Source organism: Cheilinus undulatus, linkage group 17, assembly GCF_018320785.1.
Source record: "Cheilinus undulatus linkage group 17, ASM1832078v1, whole genome shotgun sequence".
In the NCBI taxonomy this organism is placed as follows: Eukaryota; Metazoa; Chordata; class Actinopteri; order Labriformes; family Labridae; genus Cheilinus; species Cheilinus undulatus.
The window spans coordinates 4177632-4199210 of record NC_054881.1 but is presented as its reverse complement, the minus strand read 5'-3'; the positions used below and the strand labels follow the sequence as shown (position 1 = coordinate 4199210).

The 21579-nt window shown below is 39.8% G+C and overlaps 1 protein-coding gene across 1 annotated transcript in view; it reads left to right on the top strand.

Annotated features, from left to right (window-relative positions):
• Nucleotides 1-21579, top strand: part of slc4a5b (solute carrier family 4 member 5b) — a 62179-nt gene that overhangs the window by 16145 nt on the left and 24455 nt on the right. Inside the window, exons 3-7 of the mRNA XM_041811307.1 lie at nucleotides 5408-5537; nucleotides 5745-5905; nucleotides 12158-12313; nucleotides 12482-12589; nucleotides 15969-16024. Coding sequence (XP_041667241.1) covers nucleotides 5408-5537; nucleotides 5745-5905; nucleotides 12158-12313; nucleotides 12482-12589; nucleotides 15969-16024 — 611 coding nt within the window. The remainder of the gene's footprint in view (nucleotides 1-5407; nucleotides 5538-5744; nucleotides 5906-12157; nucleotides 12314-12481; nucleotides 12590-15968; nucleotides 16025-21579) is intronic.

Here is a 21579-nt window from a genome sequence, read left to right as displayed (position 1 = left end):
ATGTGTAGTAGACCAATACAGACATTTTAACTATATGAGTTTAATCAATACAGATAGTTTTTCTGTGTATTTGACATTATTATAGAGGTGTGTCTGTACCTGAACAACCTCGTTAGAGATCTGTTCTCTTGTTGTTCTAGCCATTAAGGAAAGATCAGATTTTACTGTTAAACTCCTCAGAAGCTTCTTAGTACTTAAAGCAGTGCTGGAATGGGACAAAAATTTGGCCCTGGCATCTTTTTGGTAGCCCTCTACCCTTGTTGAACACGTCATAACTACAGTTTCCTCATAGCCTTTAATAGGTTTACTAGACCTATACCACAAAATACAAGACAGCTACGTAGTACATGAACAACACAAATAAAAGGATGTTAATGTGTCTTTCGCTGACTCTTGTTGTCAGAGGTAATCAAGGGATGGAAATTAAAAAATAGTAATAAAATCAAATCATACAGACCCAACCAGGAAAACTCCTGCCTTTAAGTAAACTTTAGATGAAATACTTTTTCCATGAGTAGATTTATAGACCAGCACTTGTCTTTCTACTTCAATAAAATACAGCCGAGTAACTGCAGTTTTACTTGAGTAAAACAGTCATATACTTTTTTTCCACCTCTGTTTCTCGTCCACCATGTTCTTAGATTAAGTACATAAACTATTCATAAAACCTACAGCGTTAAAAACAAAGTAATCCATTAATCCATTCATCCATCCATCCAACCATCCAGCCATCCATCCAACCATCTGTCCATCCATCCATCCTTCCACCCATCCATCCGTCCGTCCTTCCAACCATCCATCTGTCCAACCATCCATCCAACCATCAAACCATCCATCCATCCATCCATCCACCCATCACTCATCCATCCACCCACCCATCCATCTATCCATCCGTCTGTCCGTCCATCCATCCATTATTTTCAGTGGATCTGTAGAGAAAATAGGCTGTATTTTAGTGAGCTGTGGCGAAGTTGTACAAAAGCACTTTCACAAATGTAGCTGTGCTCCCTTCTCCCTGTTCGCTGGTTTTACCCAGAGAGCTCTGGGCTTTGCCAAACACCGAGAGCACTTTAGCCTCTGCTTCCCTACTAAGTGTTGCATTGACCCAAATAAAACACGGGGGAATTTTCCTTGAAACACCTTTGAAATAGCAAGGAAGTCTGTTCAGAACCTAGACTTTTAAATGTAAAAAATGCCAAAATGCCAACAGACAGCTCTGTACAGTGAATGTGCCTCACATGATTTAGACGAGCCATCACTTACAGCCGCAGTGACACTTATCCTGCTGTGAAGTTTAACTGTATATAAGTGGAACATGGGCATCATAATCTGGAGGAAAACTTTTGAAAATACGAGTAAAGAGTGTTGGGACACATCACTGTCTGTATTTAAGAGAAGAGGAGTGAGTTTGTGTGTGAAAATGAGCTTAATATGGGGCCAGTTTCTGAGAAAACCATCTGAATATGAAAGACCTGAGAGATATTTCATGAAATAAAGCTTGTGTAACAATTTTTACATCTTCAGTAAATCAAACTGTTTTGGATTTTCTCATCTGTAAGAACGTCCTTAATAAATGCAAGCATACACTTCTTGACAATCTTTGCAGCTTTAAAAGGCTTTTTTTGCCTAAAATCCATGCCACCAGTACTGATGCTGATTGAGACCTCACTTGTTCTGTGTAAGCCCCCAAAAAGAGCTAATTGGGCTTTTGTGCTCACAAGATCATGACAACAAGTGCTGACATATGCACGCCAAGACATCAACATGGGAAACATGGGACAAACAAACTGCGAAATAAACTGCACTGATGGTAATGTAAATACAATAAATTACATTTTTTATAATAAAAATGGTGTGAATCATCTTTAAACAAAAGTAGTCTACTTAAAGAGCCACTGAAAATGACCCTAGGGGCAAAGTTGCATTTGACTGTGTGGGATTTCTTGTTTTGGAAGTGTAGACTCTGGTTGTTTGAGAATGAATCTGTTAAGAGTTTGGTGTGCTGTGATGTTCACCTCGTTGCACATCACACTAAAGAAAACCAAAACTGTTATCCTCTGCTGCGCGGGGTGGCTCACATTTTTACATTTGGTTGGGATTTTAAAAATCCTTTAGTTTTCTGGACTTTAGCTGACCTCCTGGTGTGACCTGACCTAATGTGACTGAACAGAGGCAGCGATGGAAACAGCTTCAGTGTTGTGGGCTCCATGGAACATTGTATTGTATTATAAATAAACACCCACTGTTGCTGACAAAGATTACATAATTGTCCCCTGCAAGTGGAAGCGTTGATTGATATCTTGCATGTCGCTGTCACATGACACCTTGATACGCGTTGTTGATAGAAGTGGAGCTTGTGTTTTCACTTCTTTAAATATTAGAAGAATCGAACTGGAGAACAGGACAGTGAGAAACCAGTGGCACCTTTAGTCTTGGCTTAAACACACATGAAAACAAACAAACAGTGGTGGGATCTGAGTCAAAGGGGCCTCTGGGCTTGGCTGTTAATGCTCATCGATCTGCTCTGGGTAAAATTAGACAAAGGTGCATGCTGATTAGATACCAGATCCTCATTAGATGAACTGACTCACTCGTTTGCCTGTTAACCAACAAAAATGGGGATGTTTTTGTAGTAGTCAGGCCTGATTTAGTGTTCGGCTCATTAATACAATTCTCCATTGGTGCTGTGTCAGCACATTCTTTATTTTTAATTCTTCAGGCTGTTTCATACTTACTTTGGTGTTTCTTTTTAGTCTCCACTGTTAAAGAGGGAAAGAAATGGGTGGCAGAAATAGCAATTAAAGAGGAAAAGGATAAATGATCCAAATCTTTTAGCAGCATTTAGAACAAGCTGGAGACTTTAGAGACTAATTAGTTCACTCTAATAATTTTGATCTGTGATAATCAAGACACGATTAAGCCATTCTTGAACTACTTGTACCTGCATCTTTCTATACCCAGGTGTGCCTTAACTTTGTGGTGGCCCAAGGCTAAAAGCCTCTGTTTAATGTGGGACATTATGACATATTATTAACCAGTATAACTCCTGGATTCCTGTGGTGCTGAATGCCAGGATGATGCCTGGCACCTGGCCTAGCTAAGACAGCTGCATCGTTAGATAATGTGTCTCTAAAGCCCAGTTCAGACCAAATATTGGCAATGAAACAAGACCGTTTTAGATTCTTGCTGGGGACAGTTGCAGATAAGTAAACAAAGTTGTAGCGCAAATCAGGCTGGCTGATGGTCAAGTCTCCAACAGCTGGTTTAGAAGATCTGACATGGTGGGCTTTAATGGCCAATCAGTGCATTGGAGACACTTGCAAGGTTGCAAACATACAGCTGGTCACAGTGGTGGAGTTTTGGCTACAGAAAGTCTATCAATGATTATGGCTCCCCTATCACCAAGAACACAGTGTTATCATCAGCTGTTCTGTGAATTCAGTAGAACGTTTCTGACTGCTGTTAGATTGATTGCTTTTGTCTAGAGTAATTTATTGGTATAATAGGGCAGTGGTTCTCAGATGGTGTGACAAGGCACACTAGTGTGCCTTAAGGCAAGTCTAGGTGTGCCGTGGGAATGTGTACAATACTGTATTACTACAACTTTATGGCAAGTACTCTAACCAGGCCTGCCCACAGATCTGGCTGGACCCCTGAAAAACCCCAGAGAGTGGGCCCTTCCCAGTTGGGATTTATTGATGATATCAGTGCATGTGTGTTGGACCAGTAGCATTGGTGCTAGCATCCTGGCTAACAGTTTACTCATTGTGAGCTGAAAAGTATGGCAAGCTATTTTTAGGTTGAAATTGGTGTTCAAATTATTAATTTGTGCTATTTTTAACGAAGTTAACCAATTTTTCTACCCATTTTTGCCACTTCTTTTGACAAATTAAACATTTTGCTGCTTTTTAGCATTTTTGCCACTTCATTTTACTACTGTTGACCCATTTTTGCTACCTTTATGGAACTTTTTGCCACATTTAAAACCATTTTTCCTACTTTTCTGCTACTTTTTGCCCAATTTTGCTATTATTTGGCCATTTTTAACCCACTTTTAACCCATTTTCCCCACCTTTAAGCAACTTTACCCCTTTCTTTGCCACTTTTCTGCCACCTGTGATCTATTTTGCCACCTTTTTTCCACTTTCAACCTATTGATGCCACCTTTTTTGCCAATTTTTGCCCACTTTTGCCTTTGTTTGACCACTTTCTTGGCCATTCTTGCCCTTTTTTGTCCCTTTTAACCCCTTTTTACAAGTTTTTTTTCAAGTTTTTGCCCACTTCAACCCATTGTTTGGCCACTTTTTTTTACCAGGTTTCACCCATTTCTGACTTTATTTTGCCAGCTTTTAACTACTTTTGCCATGTATTCATCACCTTATCCCAAAATGCCACCTTTTGCCCACTTTTGCCATCTCCATGAACCCCCAGTTGGCTGGCCTCCACAAAGCTCTCCCCTTTATCTCTCCTTATAGGCCATCTTGACTATACCACAATTTAAAACAGTATTTTTTGTATCGATTTAAATATGGTGTGCCTTGAGATTCTGGATTAAACTTAGGTGTGCCTTGGGCGAAAGAAGTTTGAAAACCACTGTAATAGCGTATCATCTGCATAACAACAAAATGCATGGAGTATGTCCTGAGAACACTACTTAGAATCAGTCTGAACATTAACCCTTGTTATCTGCCCTCACTAACTTCAGGGTCCAAAGATCAGTGGTTTTCAACTGGTGAGGCTCACCTTAGTACTGGAAAGTCACAACCCAAATTTTAAAACAATTTCTGCCATCTGAATTTATATCATAAAAACAGTGCATAAGACCGGCATGTGTTCTTGGTGGCCTCACATCTCATCCTAGTTCCAGTGGTCTGATTCTGAGAACCCATTCTTACATGTAGTGGCATATTTAAGTCATGAATTACTTAACTGCTGGTTTAAAACCACATGAATGGCAACCGGCATTTTTAGACTAAGGGTTAAGATTGAGGGTTAAGGGGAGTATTGTGATTCAGCCTTCGTCTTTGTTTCCAAAACAGCTGATCCCAACTGTATTCTAGTCTGTGTAGCAGGATATAATAGCGTTGTTTATGCTAATCTACCTGATGAACCTTCAACTTTTCCTGTAAGCAGGTGAAGATTTTGTTGGACAGTGTATTAATGCTAGAGGAGATAACCTGAGGCATTCAGCTCAAAATATTTACAATATATATAACACTGTCATCACTGAGGCCAGCACGGGCTGAAGACTGGAAGTTTCTCGGCACTGTGATGTTTTCATGTTTACCTGACTGAAGTCGTTGATTATCTTGCTAACTGTACCAAATATCAAGGCTAAGTTGCTCAGAATATTGCTCAAATGTGGATTTGATTTCAGATTGTTCCTTGTTTTTCCACTTTTTTGTAGTCTCTCCTGCAGCAGAGCGACTGCGCCACATACTGGGGGATGATGACAGCGCACCAACGCCTACAATATTCACAGAGATGGACACACTACAGCATGAGGGGGACGAGCTAGAATGGAAAGAGTCTGCAAGGTACGCACACAGACACACACGAACACACGAGCTTCAGAGCTTTCATTAATTCAGGATTTGAGGTCACCTTTGAACGGATTTAGAGGTTGAGGGATCATGGCTGCTGGGTGACAGGTTTTTAACACTACATGTGATTATAGACTCATTTTAAATTACACATGGGCATCCTGCTGTTTATCACTCCTGAACCATTCTGTTCTTCTGCAGGTGGGTGAAGTTTGAGGAGAAAGTGGAGGAAGGAGGAGAGAGATGGAGCAAGCCTCACGTCTCCACGCTGACCCTTCACAGTCTGTTTGAGCTCAGGACGTGTCTGCAGACAGGAAGCATTCTGCTCGACCTGGAAGGCTACTCACTCCCACAGATAGTGGGTAAGTCTGAATCCTCTAGTTCCTTATTTTACCATGAAAACTCACAAATCAACACTGCTTTGGAATGATTTAAACTCTGTTTACAGCATTTTGTAGAGGTGTTGGAGTAAATTTCTACCCTCGGGACATCAGGGATTTTTGTGGATGCAATTAACATTCATCCTGAGTCTCAGACCAGGAGTTTCAGCCCCTCCATGGGTAGAGGTTGGACTCCTTATCACAGGCAAACCTCAGAAAGAAACTGGAGCACACTTTTTGCAATTTAACAAGGCGCAGAAAGCATTCGGAAAAGGCAGCACTTTTCAAAATGATTGAACAAAAATTTTGTCCGTCACAACAGAACAACAACACAAAATGACGTAGAAGATAGGTGCAGCCCCAAATTCAAGCTGAGCTTGACAGCAAAACACGGTTATAGTATGATTCAGATAAAACTTTTGCAGAGGCCGGTTAGGAGAAGATTGTAAATATCTACTCTGCCAAAAGAATCTGTCAATGTGGCTCTTTGCTCTTGTTTTAAGAAAGGAAATGCGTGACAATTCTGATAGAATGTCTGCTTTTCTACAGCTACATCTGAGCTTATCACTTGGGCGGTCATAGCCAATGTTAAAAATGGCTTACAGTACAAGCAAATCCCACCAGTAACAATCACAAACTCAAGCTGAGTGACAACATCTAAGATTCTATCTATCAAAGATTCACACTGTACTTTTTCCTTAGGAAAGAAAAAAAACACTGGATCCATCCATCCTGACACATACCTTTAAATGGGTTATTTACACAAGGTTGTGCATCACTGTGCTGTGCCAGTGTAAAGAGATAGAGTGCAACTTTTAAGCTCAGTCTCTTTGTTATGTGGCTGAGAAACACTTTGTAAACTAGCAGTTTATGTGTATTTTGTGCTTGCATTCATTAATGTGCTCTGTCCTTTTGACATAAACAAACTTTAGCCTATATCTGTCATATTATATTCATCATATTCATATATAATATTCAGATGATCAAGGGCAGAGTACAGGGATTAAAATGAAGTTTCAGTGTGAGGGAGAGAGAGAGAAAAGGAGCTGCAGGTGCTGCTCTGAATACTCCAACATCCATTCAAATGGCATGGATGGATGTGAGAAAATGTAAAAAAAAAAAAAAAAAAAAAAAACGGTCCTGAAAAAAACAAGACAGGTTAAGGGTCAGAGATAGTGTACAAGGATTAACATAACATATGATCTTAGTTCTTTTTTAATGTGTAGCTATTTTGGATTAAAACAGCTTGATTTGCAAAGCCCTTTATTGCCAATTTTTCAATACTTCATATTCTAAGAATAAGGTCAACTATTTAAAAAAAAAGGGAAATAATTACACTGCCTTGTGGTTAAACAGCTCCATGATGTATATAATTGTATAACTGTCAGACAGTGAAATGTCAGCGGAGGGTCAAGAATGCACAAAGCTCCTAAGAAGCTAAGATCAGTGCAAAATTACACTTAAGGTAGCAGTGACCTTTGACCTGCAAAACGAAATCACTTTTCCCTTTAGTCTAAGTGTAGTGTTGTGTTAATTCTGACCCAAAAAAATTAATGCATCCTTTAAACACTGTGCTCATGAGATTTGAGGCAAAATAACCTTCATCTTGTTCATCCAATTCTACTCAGTTCATCCTGGAGTCAGAGAAGACTTTTTTTTAACTTTACAAAAGTCCCTCAAACAATCTTCAGACATCATGTTCACAAAAAAGGATGAACATGGGGCTCTGTGCCCTTAAATCTAACCTTAAATCTAACCTGTTTAACCCTGAGTGTGAGCAGACATCTGTGCCGAGTTTAAAGAGAATCCCTCGAAGCATTCTTGACCTGCTGCGGTCGAAAGAACGGCCCGCATGAATCTGCAGAGGGACAGCCACTAACGCCTCCTGGCTGTTCCTGGCTCTGAGGCATACAAATATTTAAATTCTGTTATAAAAATGTAAAATACAAAATCAGACATTTTTCCTAAATGAACACACAAAGCTTAATAACAAAAGATTATTCAAAGTGGAGAAATATTAAAAAAACAGCCAACACTTCAGCTGAGCTCCTCTTTTTCCTGCTAAGTGCAAAGGCAAATTATCATCAAAATATGCAAATAAAGAGCCAGCATTTGCAGTATTTTTGTGTAGTTTAACACCAATCTTTGAGGAATCTACACATTCCCAATATGTCATATTCATTTACACACACAGGTTGTCTAAGCCAGGGGTTCTCAACGTTGGGGTCGGGATCCCACTGGGGGTCACGAGACACTGGGAGGGGGTCACAAGATGCCTTAAAATGAATGAGTATTTTTTAAACTACACATTTGCAAATTCACACCAATTTTGCCAATTTTAACACATTTTTGCTCCTTAAAACTCATTTATGTCAATTTTAAACCCTTTTCACCATTTTTTTTACAAAGTTTTGTCACCTCTAAACCAATTCATTCCATTTTCCTTTATTCCTGTTAACCATTTTTACCCTTTTTAACCACATTTCATGATTTTTTTATGCCCATTTTTGCCTGTTTGACCAATTTTTCTTCCCATTTCACTAAATTTTCCGCCCTTCTTTGCTACTTTAAACCTATTAAGCTATTTTTTAATCCAGTTTAACCACTTTTTTAAGCCTGCTTTGCCATTTCTGCTTCTTTTAAAATCCAGTTTTAATACTTTTTTCTCCAGTGTTTGCCATTTTTAACTCATTTTAATTCTGTTTTAAAGAAAAGGGATTTACATTTTTAAGAAGGCTAGTTACTAAGGCACAAAAGAGTCATTTTTTTTAAAGATTGGTTATTATTCAGGTTAAATATTAAATATGGATATCACAGCTTAACTTTACAATTGACCATGGTTCCTGACCTCCATGATCCCCCACATGTGGCTGGGCCCAGAAATCTCAGTCCCCTCTTTGGGCAGCCTTGTCTGCACATGACTGTTCTTAGCTGTGCATGGCTGTGTTCAACCACCTTCAGGTACAGCGGGGGTCCCCGGTCTCTGGCACCTGTATTTTGGGGGTCGCAGGCTGAAAAGGTGGAGAACCCCTGATCTAAACTGTGCACTGTCATCTCTGGTATTTATCAGTAAACTCATGAAAAAGTATGGGACACATGGGTGTCTAAGAATGAACACATAGCCAGCTAATGCTAAACTCTGCTGCCTTTGGATGAAAGGCTGAAAACAAGTGGGCCACAAAAGCTTTGACCCAGTTTCAACTATTTACTAACATGAACACAACATGTGAAAAAGCCTGTTGTTGCATTTACTTGAGCAGATCAATGAGCTGCTGATAATGTAATGCATGCAATGGCGGCCATCCATCTCCAGTGTCCATTAAAAGTGAAGCATTGATTGAACTTTAGTCCACTCAGACTTAGCTGAGTAAACAGAAAATACAACATTGACATATTGTGGCTGAGACGTGTCAGAAAACAGCAGTAAACACGCTAGCAAACAGCTTTAAAGGGACACATACCGGCACCTACCGACACATACTGATTTTGGAGCTTGGAAATTCCAAGATGCCACTCAGAAACATCATCAGAAATGCAACCTGAAGTTGGAATTCCAACTGGGAAACTTGGAAGATCTTCAGTTTACAAAGTTAACAACTTGTAGAACACTACTGCCTGGCCATTCAACCAACAGGGACTGTAATAACGTATTCAAATAAATGTACTTTAATATGGAGTTTCCTCTCCTTCTGCAGCTCTAACAGCCTCCACTCTTCCTAGAAGGCTTTCCACAAGATTTAGGAGTGTTGCTGTGGAAATTTGTGCCCATTCATTCTGTAGAGCAGCGTTACTCAACCCTGGAAAACCAAAGAGCCAAATTATTGAAAAATACCTTTACAAGAGCCTCAATCTAAGTGGTGAAAAGTGGCAAGAATGGGTTAAAGTGGCAATAAAAATAAGACATAATGGGCAAAATGGGCAAATAGCGGCAAAAAAGTGTAAAAAAAGGGCAAAATAGGCAAAAAATATCAAAAAGTGGGTGAAAAGTGGAAAAACAGGGAGAAAAAGTGGCAGAATAGGGCAGTAAGTGGAAAACATGGGTGAGAAGTTCCCCAAAAATGAGTTACAGGTAGCAAAAAATGGCCAAAAAACAGCAAAAACGTGACAAAATTGAGTGTAAAAGTGACTAAAATGGGCAAAAATGTGGGAAAAATGGCCAAAAAGCAGCAAAGAGCAGCAAGAATGTTGAAAACAGTGGCATTTAATGGCAAAGTGCAGCTTAACCGGGGGAAAAGTGGCAAAAAAATGGCAAAAAAGGAAAAAAAAATTGCAAATAGCAAAAAGCATTACAAAAGAGGCAAAAAACTGATGGCAAACTGGGATAGAAGTAGCAAAAATGGGCAAAAAGAGATGGCAAAAGTGGGCTTAAAGCAGTCAAAACTGATTAAAAGTAGCAAAAAAATTAAAAAAAGGCAAAAAAAATTGCCAATAAGGGCAATGGAAATGTACAGATAAAAAATAGCAGTTGAAAATCAAAGCCAACTGCATTAATGTGGGGATTTAAATTGATTAATGTGACTGTTAATGGATAATTTCTGAGGTCATAGTTTCCCTTCTGAGGTCATAGCTGAAAATTGGCAAAAATGGGGAGAAAAAATGGCAAAAAGGGCAGAAAGTAGCAAAATATGGGTAGTAAGTGACACAAAAATGGGTTGCATGTGGCAAAAATGGTCAAAAAGTGGCAAAAAAATGACAAAAAAATGACTGAAAAAAAAATGACTGAAAATTGAATTAAATAAGCAAAAGGCAGCAAAAGGTGGGAGAAAGGGCAAAAAGCAGCGAAGAATGGCAAAAATTGGGGAACAAAGGTGGCATTTAATGGCAAAGGCAGCTTAAATGGGTGAAAAGTGGCAAATTATCAAAAAACAGGATATAAGGGTCAAAAACTGGGGAAAATGGGGCAAAAACTGGGCAACAGTGGCAACAATGTGCAAAAGGGGCAAAAAGAAGACAAAAGCAGCCTTAAAGCAATAAAAGTGGATTAAAAGTTGCAAAAAAATGCAAGTAAGGGCAATGGAAATATACAGACAAAAAAATAAAGGTTGGCAATTAAAGCCAAGTGTGAGAAACAAACTGATTAATGTTACTTGCAACAGATAATTTCTGAGGTCAAAGTTTCTTTTTTTTAAGGTCTTCTGGGGAATAATATTTCAAATTAAGCCATAAAAGAGCCACAAATCATCACTAAAGAGCCACATGCTGAGTATCACTGCTGTAGAGCATTTATGAGGTCAGGCACTGATGTTGGACCAGAAGGCCTGGCCCACAGTCTCTGTCCCAGTTCATGGGGTTGAGGTCAAGTTTATCCACACTGAACTCATCATGTCTCCATAGTCCTTTGTGCTCTGGGGTACAGCCATGTTGGAAGAGAAAAGGGTCATCCCCAAACTTTTTCCACACAGTTGGAAGCACAGCATTGTCCAGGATGTCTTGGTATGCTAAAGCATTAGGACTGGCCTTCACTGGAGATAAGAGGTCTAGTCCAAACACTGAAAAACAGCCTCACCATTATCCCTCCTCCACCAAACTTCACAGTCACACAGGCAACGTTCTCCTGCAATCCACCAAACCCAGCCCCGAACATCTGACTGCCAAACAGAGAAGTGTGATAAGTCACTCCACTGAACACATCTCCACTGCTCCACAGTCCAGTATTGGTTTGCTTTAACACCACTCAATCCGACACTTGGTATTAGACTTGGTGATGTGAGGCTTGCATGCAGCTGCTCAGAAATGGAAACCCATTCATGAAGCTCCCACTGCACAGCTTTTGTAATGCCATTGGAAGTTCAGAACACCTCATCTGTGCAATCATTGTGACCTTAATGCACCATGCACCTTAGCAGTTGTTGTCCCCACTCTGGGATTTTACATGGTCTTTTCATGGCTGGGTTTCCAGTTTCTGATAATATCACTAATAATGTCACCTACAGTTGACTTACAGTTGATGGTGAATGAAATTTCACCAATCTAATTCACCCTCGAGTCAGAGTGGACAGTGATGCAGGGCTTGAAGAAATCCCTCCAAGCACTCTTGAGATATCAGGTTCACAACAATGCCTCCAGCCCTGAAGTTTTCTTTCCTGAACTTCACTAAAATCTTCTGCATATCAGGATAATAGAAAATTAGACAAATTAGATAACGATTAAACTGTTGCTACTGCTCAGCTCAAAGTGACTGAATCAAACATTATTCTTAACCTATAATTGTTTATCGCTTTATTTTTGCCCCAGATGAAATCGTGGATCGGCAGATTGCTGACGGTCTCATCCCACCGGATCTAAAGGAGAAGATCAGCTTTGTGTTGCTCAGAAAGCACCGCCATCAGACCAAGAAGCCGATCCACCGCTCACTGGCAGACATAGGGAAGTCCTCAAACCCTGCTTCTAGTGAGTTCTGGTGACCTAATTTTCTATAACTAATGAGCAATAACCAAACTAATCAAACCTTCTAATGACTACTGATGCTTCTTTCTTTCCTGCCTTGTTGATCACCACCTGTTTCACCTCTCCTCTTCTGTTCTCATCGTTTTCACAACCTCTGCCTGCTGCTGTCAGACCGCAGTCCTCATGTTACTCTGAATCGTAGCACTAGTTCAGCCTCTGGGATCCACCGCTCCACAGAAGACCTGCGCTCTCGACAGTCAGGCAGCCTTGGTCGCCTGCGTGAGTCCAAAAACACCTTGATCCCTAACACGGCCACCATTTCCTTTATATTTATGACCACCTAGAAAAGTAGAATTACAATGCTTTTCACCTTTCTGTTTCTTGTTTTCATTTGATTACGATCACAATAACCTAATGATTTATCTTGTGACACTTTATAGGGACTGACTCCATGGTTTAGAATCAGCTGATTTTACATCTAACTTAAGCAGGATACGCAATACACAATGTGTTTTTTCCATGCATAAAGAGAAATATCAAGCCCACAAAGCTGTTGGGAAAATAACTGAAGCTGGGTGTACACTGTGCGATTTTCCTGCGATTCAGTCACGAATTTGGAGTCGCACAACTCACTCTGAAGTCGGGCCGACTCTCAGTCAGATCGGGCGTCGTTTGTCGTGCTGTGTACAGGGGGGTACGACGGCAGACGATGGCCTGACTATGACCTGACGACCTGCTCCCGCCTGGTCGGGAAGATTTCTGGCATGTTTGATATTTTGGTCGTACGACTCCAGACACTTCACAGTGAGAGCAGAAACACGAGCAGAATAAAAAACTTTGGGGGATTGTTTTCCTTTGCAAACTGTTAGACAACGTCCTAAATTACCATGACAATGGCTAGAACCACTTTCTAATACACCCCCGTTATGATAAAGGAAATAAACGAGCAGGTAATACTCTTACCTGTGGACCTGCAGCTGACATAGAGGTGATGCTGTTTGTGTGTGTGAGACAGAGAGAGATAGCAGGAGAGAGACAGAGGGGGGAGAGGGAGAGAATATGACTGGAGATACTTCACCCTCAGACCCTGAGACTTTTGAAAAAGAAAACTATGTGGGTTTCTGTCACAGTTTGTCCCAACTTCAGTCGACAGTGTGAGCACTCAGGCAGTGCATGACCGTCGGATCGTATAGTGTGAGCACACAACTCGTGAGCGATTGTCGTGAGTCATAAGCGATTCAGTCGCACAGTATGAGGTGACATTCTGCCATGACTGCCATATGGTCAGCCTGAAATCGCAGTGTACACCTGGCCTTAGTGATACTAGTGAGGAAACTCTTAAATTGAGGTTGTGTGGGTGCTGCCAACACAAAACTTGGTGGCTATGCAGACAGCAGGATGGGAATTTAGCACCTGCTATTTTTGAGCAGTTTCTGGCAAATTTGCTCAACCTACGAGCCATTGGGGTAGCTAAATAAAAGTAACACAACTGTCTGAGTTGTCCCCAGTTGCCTGTTTTTTTTTTTTTTTTTTACTGACTTTATCATCAGAACTGAGTGGACCTTATCACTAATTGACCGAAAAACCCTGCTTCCTTGTCCCCATGTAAGAGCTGTTGTCAAATGTTGACAGTCGGCTCTGTGCTGGGATGGTTTCACTCATTTGAGTGGTGCTGCAGCTGGTTAAAGGTCTTTAAACCAATGTTTTGCTCGTCTTAAGTCCAACAAGGCCTAAATTCTGCTGTTAGATTGCAGAAATAGGGCACAAAATATTTCATAATCACAAGTCTGACGCTTATAACTATGCATGGATTTCCATTGGCCCTGTATGTCATTAGAGGTGGGAATCTTTAGGCAGCTCACAATTCGATTTGATGTCGATTCATAGGGCTACGATTTGATTTGTAATTGGTTATTGATGCATTTTGCTGTACTTGGGTTTTTTTTCTTACATTTCTGTTGTTGTCACTGTGTCAAACATGATAAAAACATTATATTTATATTTAGAAACATAGAGATAAATTAAATGTCCGCTATCCTTTAATGGAAGAAGTGTGTAAACTGGAAATTTACAGTTGCACTGAACCAAAGGTAGCAGCATCCTTTCCTAGTAACATTTCTGAAATTACAGACATAAAAATGTCATTTTCACATATGAACAGCTGCTAATCTTAATCTTGTTGTAACGCACTGCGTGTCAGAGCTCCACCTTTTTGTTCCTGCTATTCCACAGTATTAAATATTGAAATTACTAATGATTATCAATCATTAGACATTTATAAATCGATTCAGAATCTTCCACCTCCACATCACGATGCACCTCTATATGTCATGCAGCAAACATTTTCATGGTTGCGCATAGGACAAACTGGTTAAAAATCAAAATGAATAACAACACTCATTTGTTCCAACACAACCTTAATGACTGTGAAAATTCTCCAAATATGAGCTCATAACAAACTGATTTTCTTGCCTCTCGGTTTAGGCTTACTTTCAGTTGAATCTAGATTTCTATGCAATGGGGACTCAAACAAGTCTCAAAATAATATGAACAAGACCGGGCACATGTCAGTATTATCTGGACTAGTTGGAACATTTCATTTTTTTAAACAGCCTGTAACAGAAATGCTATGATTCTTGATTTGTATTCCACCTTTTCATATTGCTGCTTGTTTAACTAAAGTGGTAAAAAATGACAGTGGCTGGTAGATCTTTGAATCCACTGGTGAAATAGGCTGGTAGGTGAAAAAGTTAATTCCCAGCCCCAGCACACAGGCCTTCTAGTGCTGCTATATCATTGATTTGTTTGTATCGACACTCTGATAATGTATAAATAAGCTTGTTTCCCTCCAGAGTGAGTACTGAGAAATATTTATTTGTGCTACTTTTAGTCCTTTAACTTATAAATAGCTCCTGTGGAAACTGCTAGTAAACTGATGAAAATAATCTTCCTGCTAAGTGTTTAATGAGACTGGAAAGGCATTCCAAATATTTGCTAAGTCTGAAAGAGTCATATGATGTTTTTATTGAGAAATAATGAATCTTACAACTGTTACAGGAAGTCTCCTCAGGGTGCCTCAGCTCTGGACTTTAGACCTCAAACTTCTGCTGGAGTATTTTAATAGTGGTGCTTCTGCTAAATCACAGTAGCAGGGGTTAACTCTGCTGTATTGGGCTGCTAATGAATGATTCTGACATTGATGTGTCTGTGTCTATATACACTAACCTGAAATACAATACGTTTGTCATGATGTGTGTTTATGTTAGAGATTTTGGCCCTACTGTATGCACCCTTGCTAAGATGTTTTTGGAATCTATCTGGGTGCAGAGGATTATGAGAGGCTTTTTGGGCTCTTTCTGGTATGTTTTTGTTCTTTCTTTGTCCAGTTTAATTTGCCCCCAAATCTGCTTTGAGTAAAAAAAAGGAAATGAGTCATTAAATCATAATCTGCCCCAGAGAAACAGTGAAGTTCTAGTACACATTTTGGACATACCTGAATACCCTCTCTGTTCCTCTTAAATTTAATTATTAGTCAGCGATAAATGGAGACCATTTGTGAGATAAAAACTCAAGGGCTAAGGCCGGATTCTCCATATTTAACTTTAATGTCATTTTGTCTGTTTGAAATGTCTTATTTAAGTGTGTGGTTCATTCACAGATCCTGCACAGAGCCGAAGCATGAACGACATTTCAGACACACCAAGCTCAGACCAGGTAACTGTTATTTTCAGTATTTCATGCATGGACCAGCAGGATGATATGAGTGCATGCTCTTGTGCAGCCCATGCAGGATTCTTAAGGTTATATGAAGGACATACTACAACGACTGTGTCTAGGGTTGTAAACATTATTGATCCTTACTGAGAAACAGTAGGATCATTCTGTTGGGGGCAAAAACATCAAGCAGAAACAGACTTGAAGAGCCATCTGTTGGGAAATTTTAAAATGGTTTCATGTTAAAAAAAGCAAGAGTGCATTTACAAAATGATTCACTGGCACCTGGTGATCCCTGAGTACTATGACAGCATTTTCACTTACAGTACTGTGCAGAAATTTTAGGCATGTTTGGGCCAAAATTTGAGGCTATAGTAAGGCGTGTAATGGCGAGTCGCTTACCTGATGGCACCATCAGGTGGGAAGGAGGATTGACACAACCCAGGTCATGCTCTGGATGTCTTTGTACATTACCAAGGGCATGGAAAAATATTCTGATGAAAACCAAACAAAAACCACAGCTTTAGGGCAGAGTTATGGGTAGATGTGGTGCTTAAACATAGCCTAGGGTACTGTTAGGGCAGGTAGGAGGGTTGCCACAACCCCCCGATTGTCATGTGTGTGTTCTAAGCGCCTGAAAACTGTTGGTGGTTGCTGGGCATACTACCAGGGGTGCAAAGACCTGGACAAAAGAAATGCTGTTAAGCTCGACCTTGGCTGCTGAGCAACACACGTACATGTCAAATGTGTCAACACTGACTCTGGCCGCCCTCCCTCCTCTCTTCAGCCCGGAGTTGTGGAACACCAGGACCTGTGAAGAACCGTCAGCGCTCTACATGCCTGAAACTTCTGCACAGTACTGTATGATGAGTGTTCCTGACTGAAGTAATTTCTTCCCTAATTAAACTAAACAAAATTGACTTTTTTATGTCAAGTCAAAGAAACATAGACCTGCAAACATAAGCCAAACAATGAGACCAAAATATTCAGAACCTACCATGGTTTGTTGAAATGTTTTAATCAGTGTCCAAAACTAACACTCACCACTCGCCAATTACGAGTAGATTTTGACTCTGGCTGGTAAACTTTTTAAGACCACTCACCACTCTGGCGAGTTATTGTTTTTACTGGTGAAAAATTCATTTTTCTGCTACTGGAGAACGATACTGGTATCGGCTGGTTTCCTGGCAGAATAATGTGTATTTCAGGCCGAGAAGATCTTTGGTCACGTAGGTGTGTCAGTCATGACGTCATTCACAGCGCGCTGAGGTGGATAGCTGGTTGTAACTGTAGCTGTACCTCCTTGCAGTGTCGCCAACTTAGCGACTTTGTCGCTATATTTAGCGAGTTTTCAGACCCCTCTAGCGACTCTTTTTAAAAAAAGTGACTATCGACAAATCTAGTGACTTTTTCTGGTGTTACTGGAGACTTCTGAAGACTCTGACATGAAAGCACGTATTGTTGTAGCGCCTCTCAGTGAGCAGCGGGTGCTGCCGTGGGCTCCTCCCCGTCCCAGAGCACTGACAAGCAGAACCACCCCTCGCGCAGCAGTCCCTCTCAACTGCAATCAGAGCAGGAGATGCTCACGCCTCCATGTCCAGACTACAGATTAACCGCGCTGTGAAGGCGCCTTGACAGTTTTTTCTACTGTCTCTTTTTGGTCCATTTAGATTGTTAATGAAGACTGTATACAAAAAAAAAAGATTTTTTGCAGGCTCTTAAGTGGACCATAAGGTTTAAAACTAAACCAAACATAAGAAAACTAAACTTCTAAGAAAAATAGAATAATAAATAAATGATCAAACAAAAAACTAAATTTAAAGTAACTCTGCCAGAGTATCTCGAGTTATTTTGCCTAGCCCAGATAAAGGAGAGTTGGAATTGTGACTTTATAAAAACAAGAATCGACAGAAGCAAGTTCATTTGTTGTTCTACACATAATAAGGGTCTTTTTACTCACATTTTGTTTCTTTTAGCATAAATTATTGCTAGTATTAGTGCATACTATTAAAATATTGATTGAGAATCGCATACAAGACCCAAATGACATGTTAAATAATACTGATCGCAAATTATAACACTTAAAATAAATTTTTTTTTGGTTGGCTGGTAAAATATCTGCCTGGCTTATAAAAAATTTCACTTAACAGCCAGCCTGGCTGATAAGTGAAAAAGTTAGTTTTGGACCCTGGTTTTAAGCAAATTAAATCTCTTTGATTCCAGCTATTCAACTAGTGTATGTGGAATAAAGACAAAACAGAGAATTATATGTGAGTTCACTGAAGCTCATGACTCTGATGACTGCACAACTACATAACAGGGTTATTTTCTTGGACAAATGCCTCTATAATGTTCCACAGGACAAGTTTCAAACATTTTTAGAAGTTTATATGTGGTTCCTACAGTTCTTACAGTATCTGCACGTGTGCAGGGTTACTCTGGTTTGCTATTGATTCAGAATCAATGTCCTGTCGCCTGTGGGTCAAAAATAACACCGGTTTGTGTCAGTACTGCGCACAGTTGACAGAGTACAACAGATCACATACAATCACCATTCATTGAGTGTGTTTTGTTTAGGTTCCTTTACATGTTGCTGTGTTTCATGGAAGGTATACAGTGACGTCAGAACTGTTTAATCCCTCTAATCCACACGGCCTGGTTGCTGAAGAGGGAATCTGTTTTTTGTGCCAGGAAGTGTTTTTACTTATGGTTGTGTTTTTCTGCAGATTTTAAAGCTTTTTTCTGAGTTTCAGTTTCAAAAATTATGGCACTTAAGATTCATCCTCTAGTAAACTGCAGCAAAGTAAAGAAAAATATGAGGTTCTGATTTACTGTATCATTGTGAATCAGCAGCATACGTTAGTTTATTTGTATAAATCTCAACCATGACTTGGTGCATGTGATCTCTGAGTCTGATTTAATTATTTATTGACAGAGGCTGGCACGGCACCTCGAGCCTTCTTTGATCTGACCAACGTGCACTCTGATACAATTAAATACATGACGTAATAACATGCAACATCAACAACAGGACCAGGAAACCACCAAACCACTAAACCACCAAAACACAGCTGAAGGTCACCACTTAAACTTAGCCAGAGTGACAGCGTTATTCCTTTTCTTTAATTAGTTTGAGTTTGTGAGATGAAAATGTGTTGTTTACAGTAAGTTAGGACCAGGATGTAAAGAGAGTGGATGAGGACCAGTTGGTGAATTGACTGCAAGCATTAACAGATTATGAGGAGGTTTAATTTAAGCACCCACCACTCCACTGCCACGTGCTTCCTTAGTTAAGAGGAGAAAGAAGGGTGTGCCAAAAGAGCTGCACAACTCTGGTGTGTGATTTAATACTGTATGTGATTCCTAGAAAACAAGTCCCCGGAAGGATCTGGGAGGATGTAATGCTCATTTAAAGACAAACTGTGAGATGATTAAAGTCACCAGTTTGTTGTATTTTTACTGGTCATGGCATTAAAAATAACTGGCTCGTCTAAGTTTTCTTACATTGTCGTCTAGTTTGACAACCCGACCTGACGTCAACGGCATGAATCCTGATGCCTACCAACAGGAGAGTGTTTGCTCCTTATCTTATCATTTACAAGAAGCTGGGGATGCACGTTATTATACGCAGTATATGGTATCGGCCAATAATAGCTTCGAAAGTTAATTATTGGTATCGGCCGATAATTAAAATGTACGCCAATCTGTATGGCCGATAATGTGACGTCATAATTAAGCGAATGTGATGATGCCGGAGTTGCGCCAACAACAAACTCAACATGTCAACTGCGCGGGAGAAGTTTGAGGTGTGGGAACAAGACAGCAAAGTAGCTGTTTGCATCGCTTGAAAAGCACATGTGATATGTGGAGGAGTTCGGCAACATATCTTTAACACCATCAGTTTAATTCTGCATCTTAAAAACCGTCACCCTGATGACTACAAGAACTTTCTGAAGATAAAAAATGACAAAACTTTGCGCCAGGGCAAACTCTTCAGCAGCCTCTACTTAAGTCAATCGACAAAGCTAAAAAATAAAGCAGCAACCAGCCAAAGGTAAGGAGCTGAACAGGAAAATCATTGAATTTATAGCTCTTGATAATCAGCCTTTCAGCGTGGTGGAATATACAGGCTTCTGCAGCTAATGATGCATTTAAAGCCCCGCTACAATATAATAATAATAATAAACTTTATTTGTATAGCACCTTTAAAAACAGAGATTTACAAAGTGCTTTGACAATAAGTAGAATTACCTAGCAGGCACTTAAAGCCTTACCTGAACTACAAAACTTTGTTTCCAGTCACATAGAGAAGCTCCTCGTTAAAGGTAAACATATTAGCTTCACCACTGATATATGGACATTGTGTCCGTTCTGTTAGCATGTTGAGCCTCACTGCCTCCGTGGATAGATGAGGATTTCACTCTTTAAAGCCTGTCCTACACTCACAGGAGTGCTCACTCTGCAGCTTCAGTTGCAGACGCTTTTGATAACATGTTTGGGATCTGGAAAATAGAGAAAAAGAACGTGCATGTCGTCCTACGTGACAGTGGTGAAACATGGCAAAAGCAATGACAGGCTTCTGTGAGCCAAGTCTCCTGTGTGTGGCACACACACTCTGCAGGTGTCCTGTCTCCAGTATTGATGTGGGTGTCACTGTGTTGTTACAGAGCTGTTTACAGTGAAATGCCAGTTAAACTTGCACTCTAAAAAATATTACTGTGCTTTACTCAGTTAAATCAGTGAACATTTTTACACTCAAAAATACTGAGTAGATTTCAAAGCTTTGAAATAAAGTAAAACTAATCATTAAAATTGAGTAAATCTAACTTATATTTTCAATTATGTCTACATAAATTCAGTTAGCAGAATCATCAAATTGAGTAAATGTAATTGAAATATTTTGTAAATCATAAAGAAAAAATAAAGAGATTAGAAAAAAAAACTTACTGTTCAATTTTTGTTGAAACTGATTTTGTCAAAGTTTAAGCAGTGTAAATACATCCTTTGAGTAATCATTACTCATACATTTATGCTGGGTACTTTCCATAAAGCTATGTGTTCTGCATCAACTTAAGTTTCCCTTTTCTGTATCGTATGCGTTTATCTTGAATATTATTATCTCCCAGTCTAGTCCACCCTGAGTTACTTCAAATGACAATAAGCGAAAAGTGCACTCTGAACCAAGAAGTCCTCTTCCATCTTCAGTTGTTTTTTGAGATGTCAGTTAGAAATGGTTAGGTCTTTGCTCACAGCACATTAATGCCTCTTACCCCGGGTTGCGCACAAATGCATCAAATAAACATCTTTTTAGACTACAAAATGTAAAAGAAATGATTGGTGAATCCAGCATCAGGAGGAGGTAATTATTGGTTTTCCATATTAGCTCCAAATATTACTCATCAATCACTACTATCCTGCAAAAGAGAGAGCGATACAGATCACACTGAAGAGTAGCTTACAGTCAACATGAATCAAATTTATCGATCTTACCAACTTTATAAACAATACATCCAGTCTTTGAGAAGACATTTCACTGTCATAATGAAGGAGCAAAA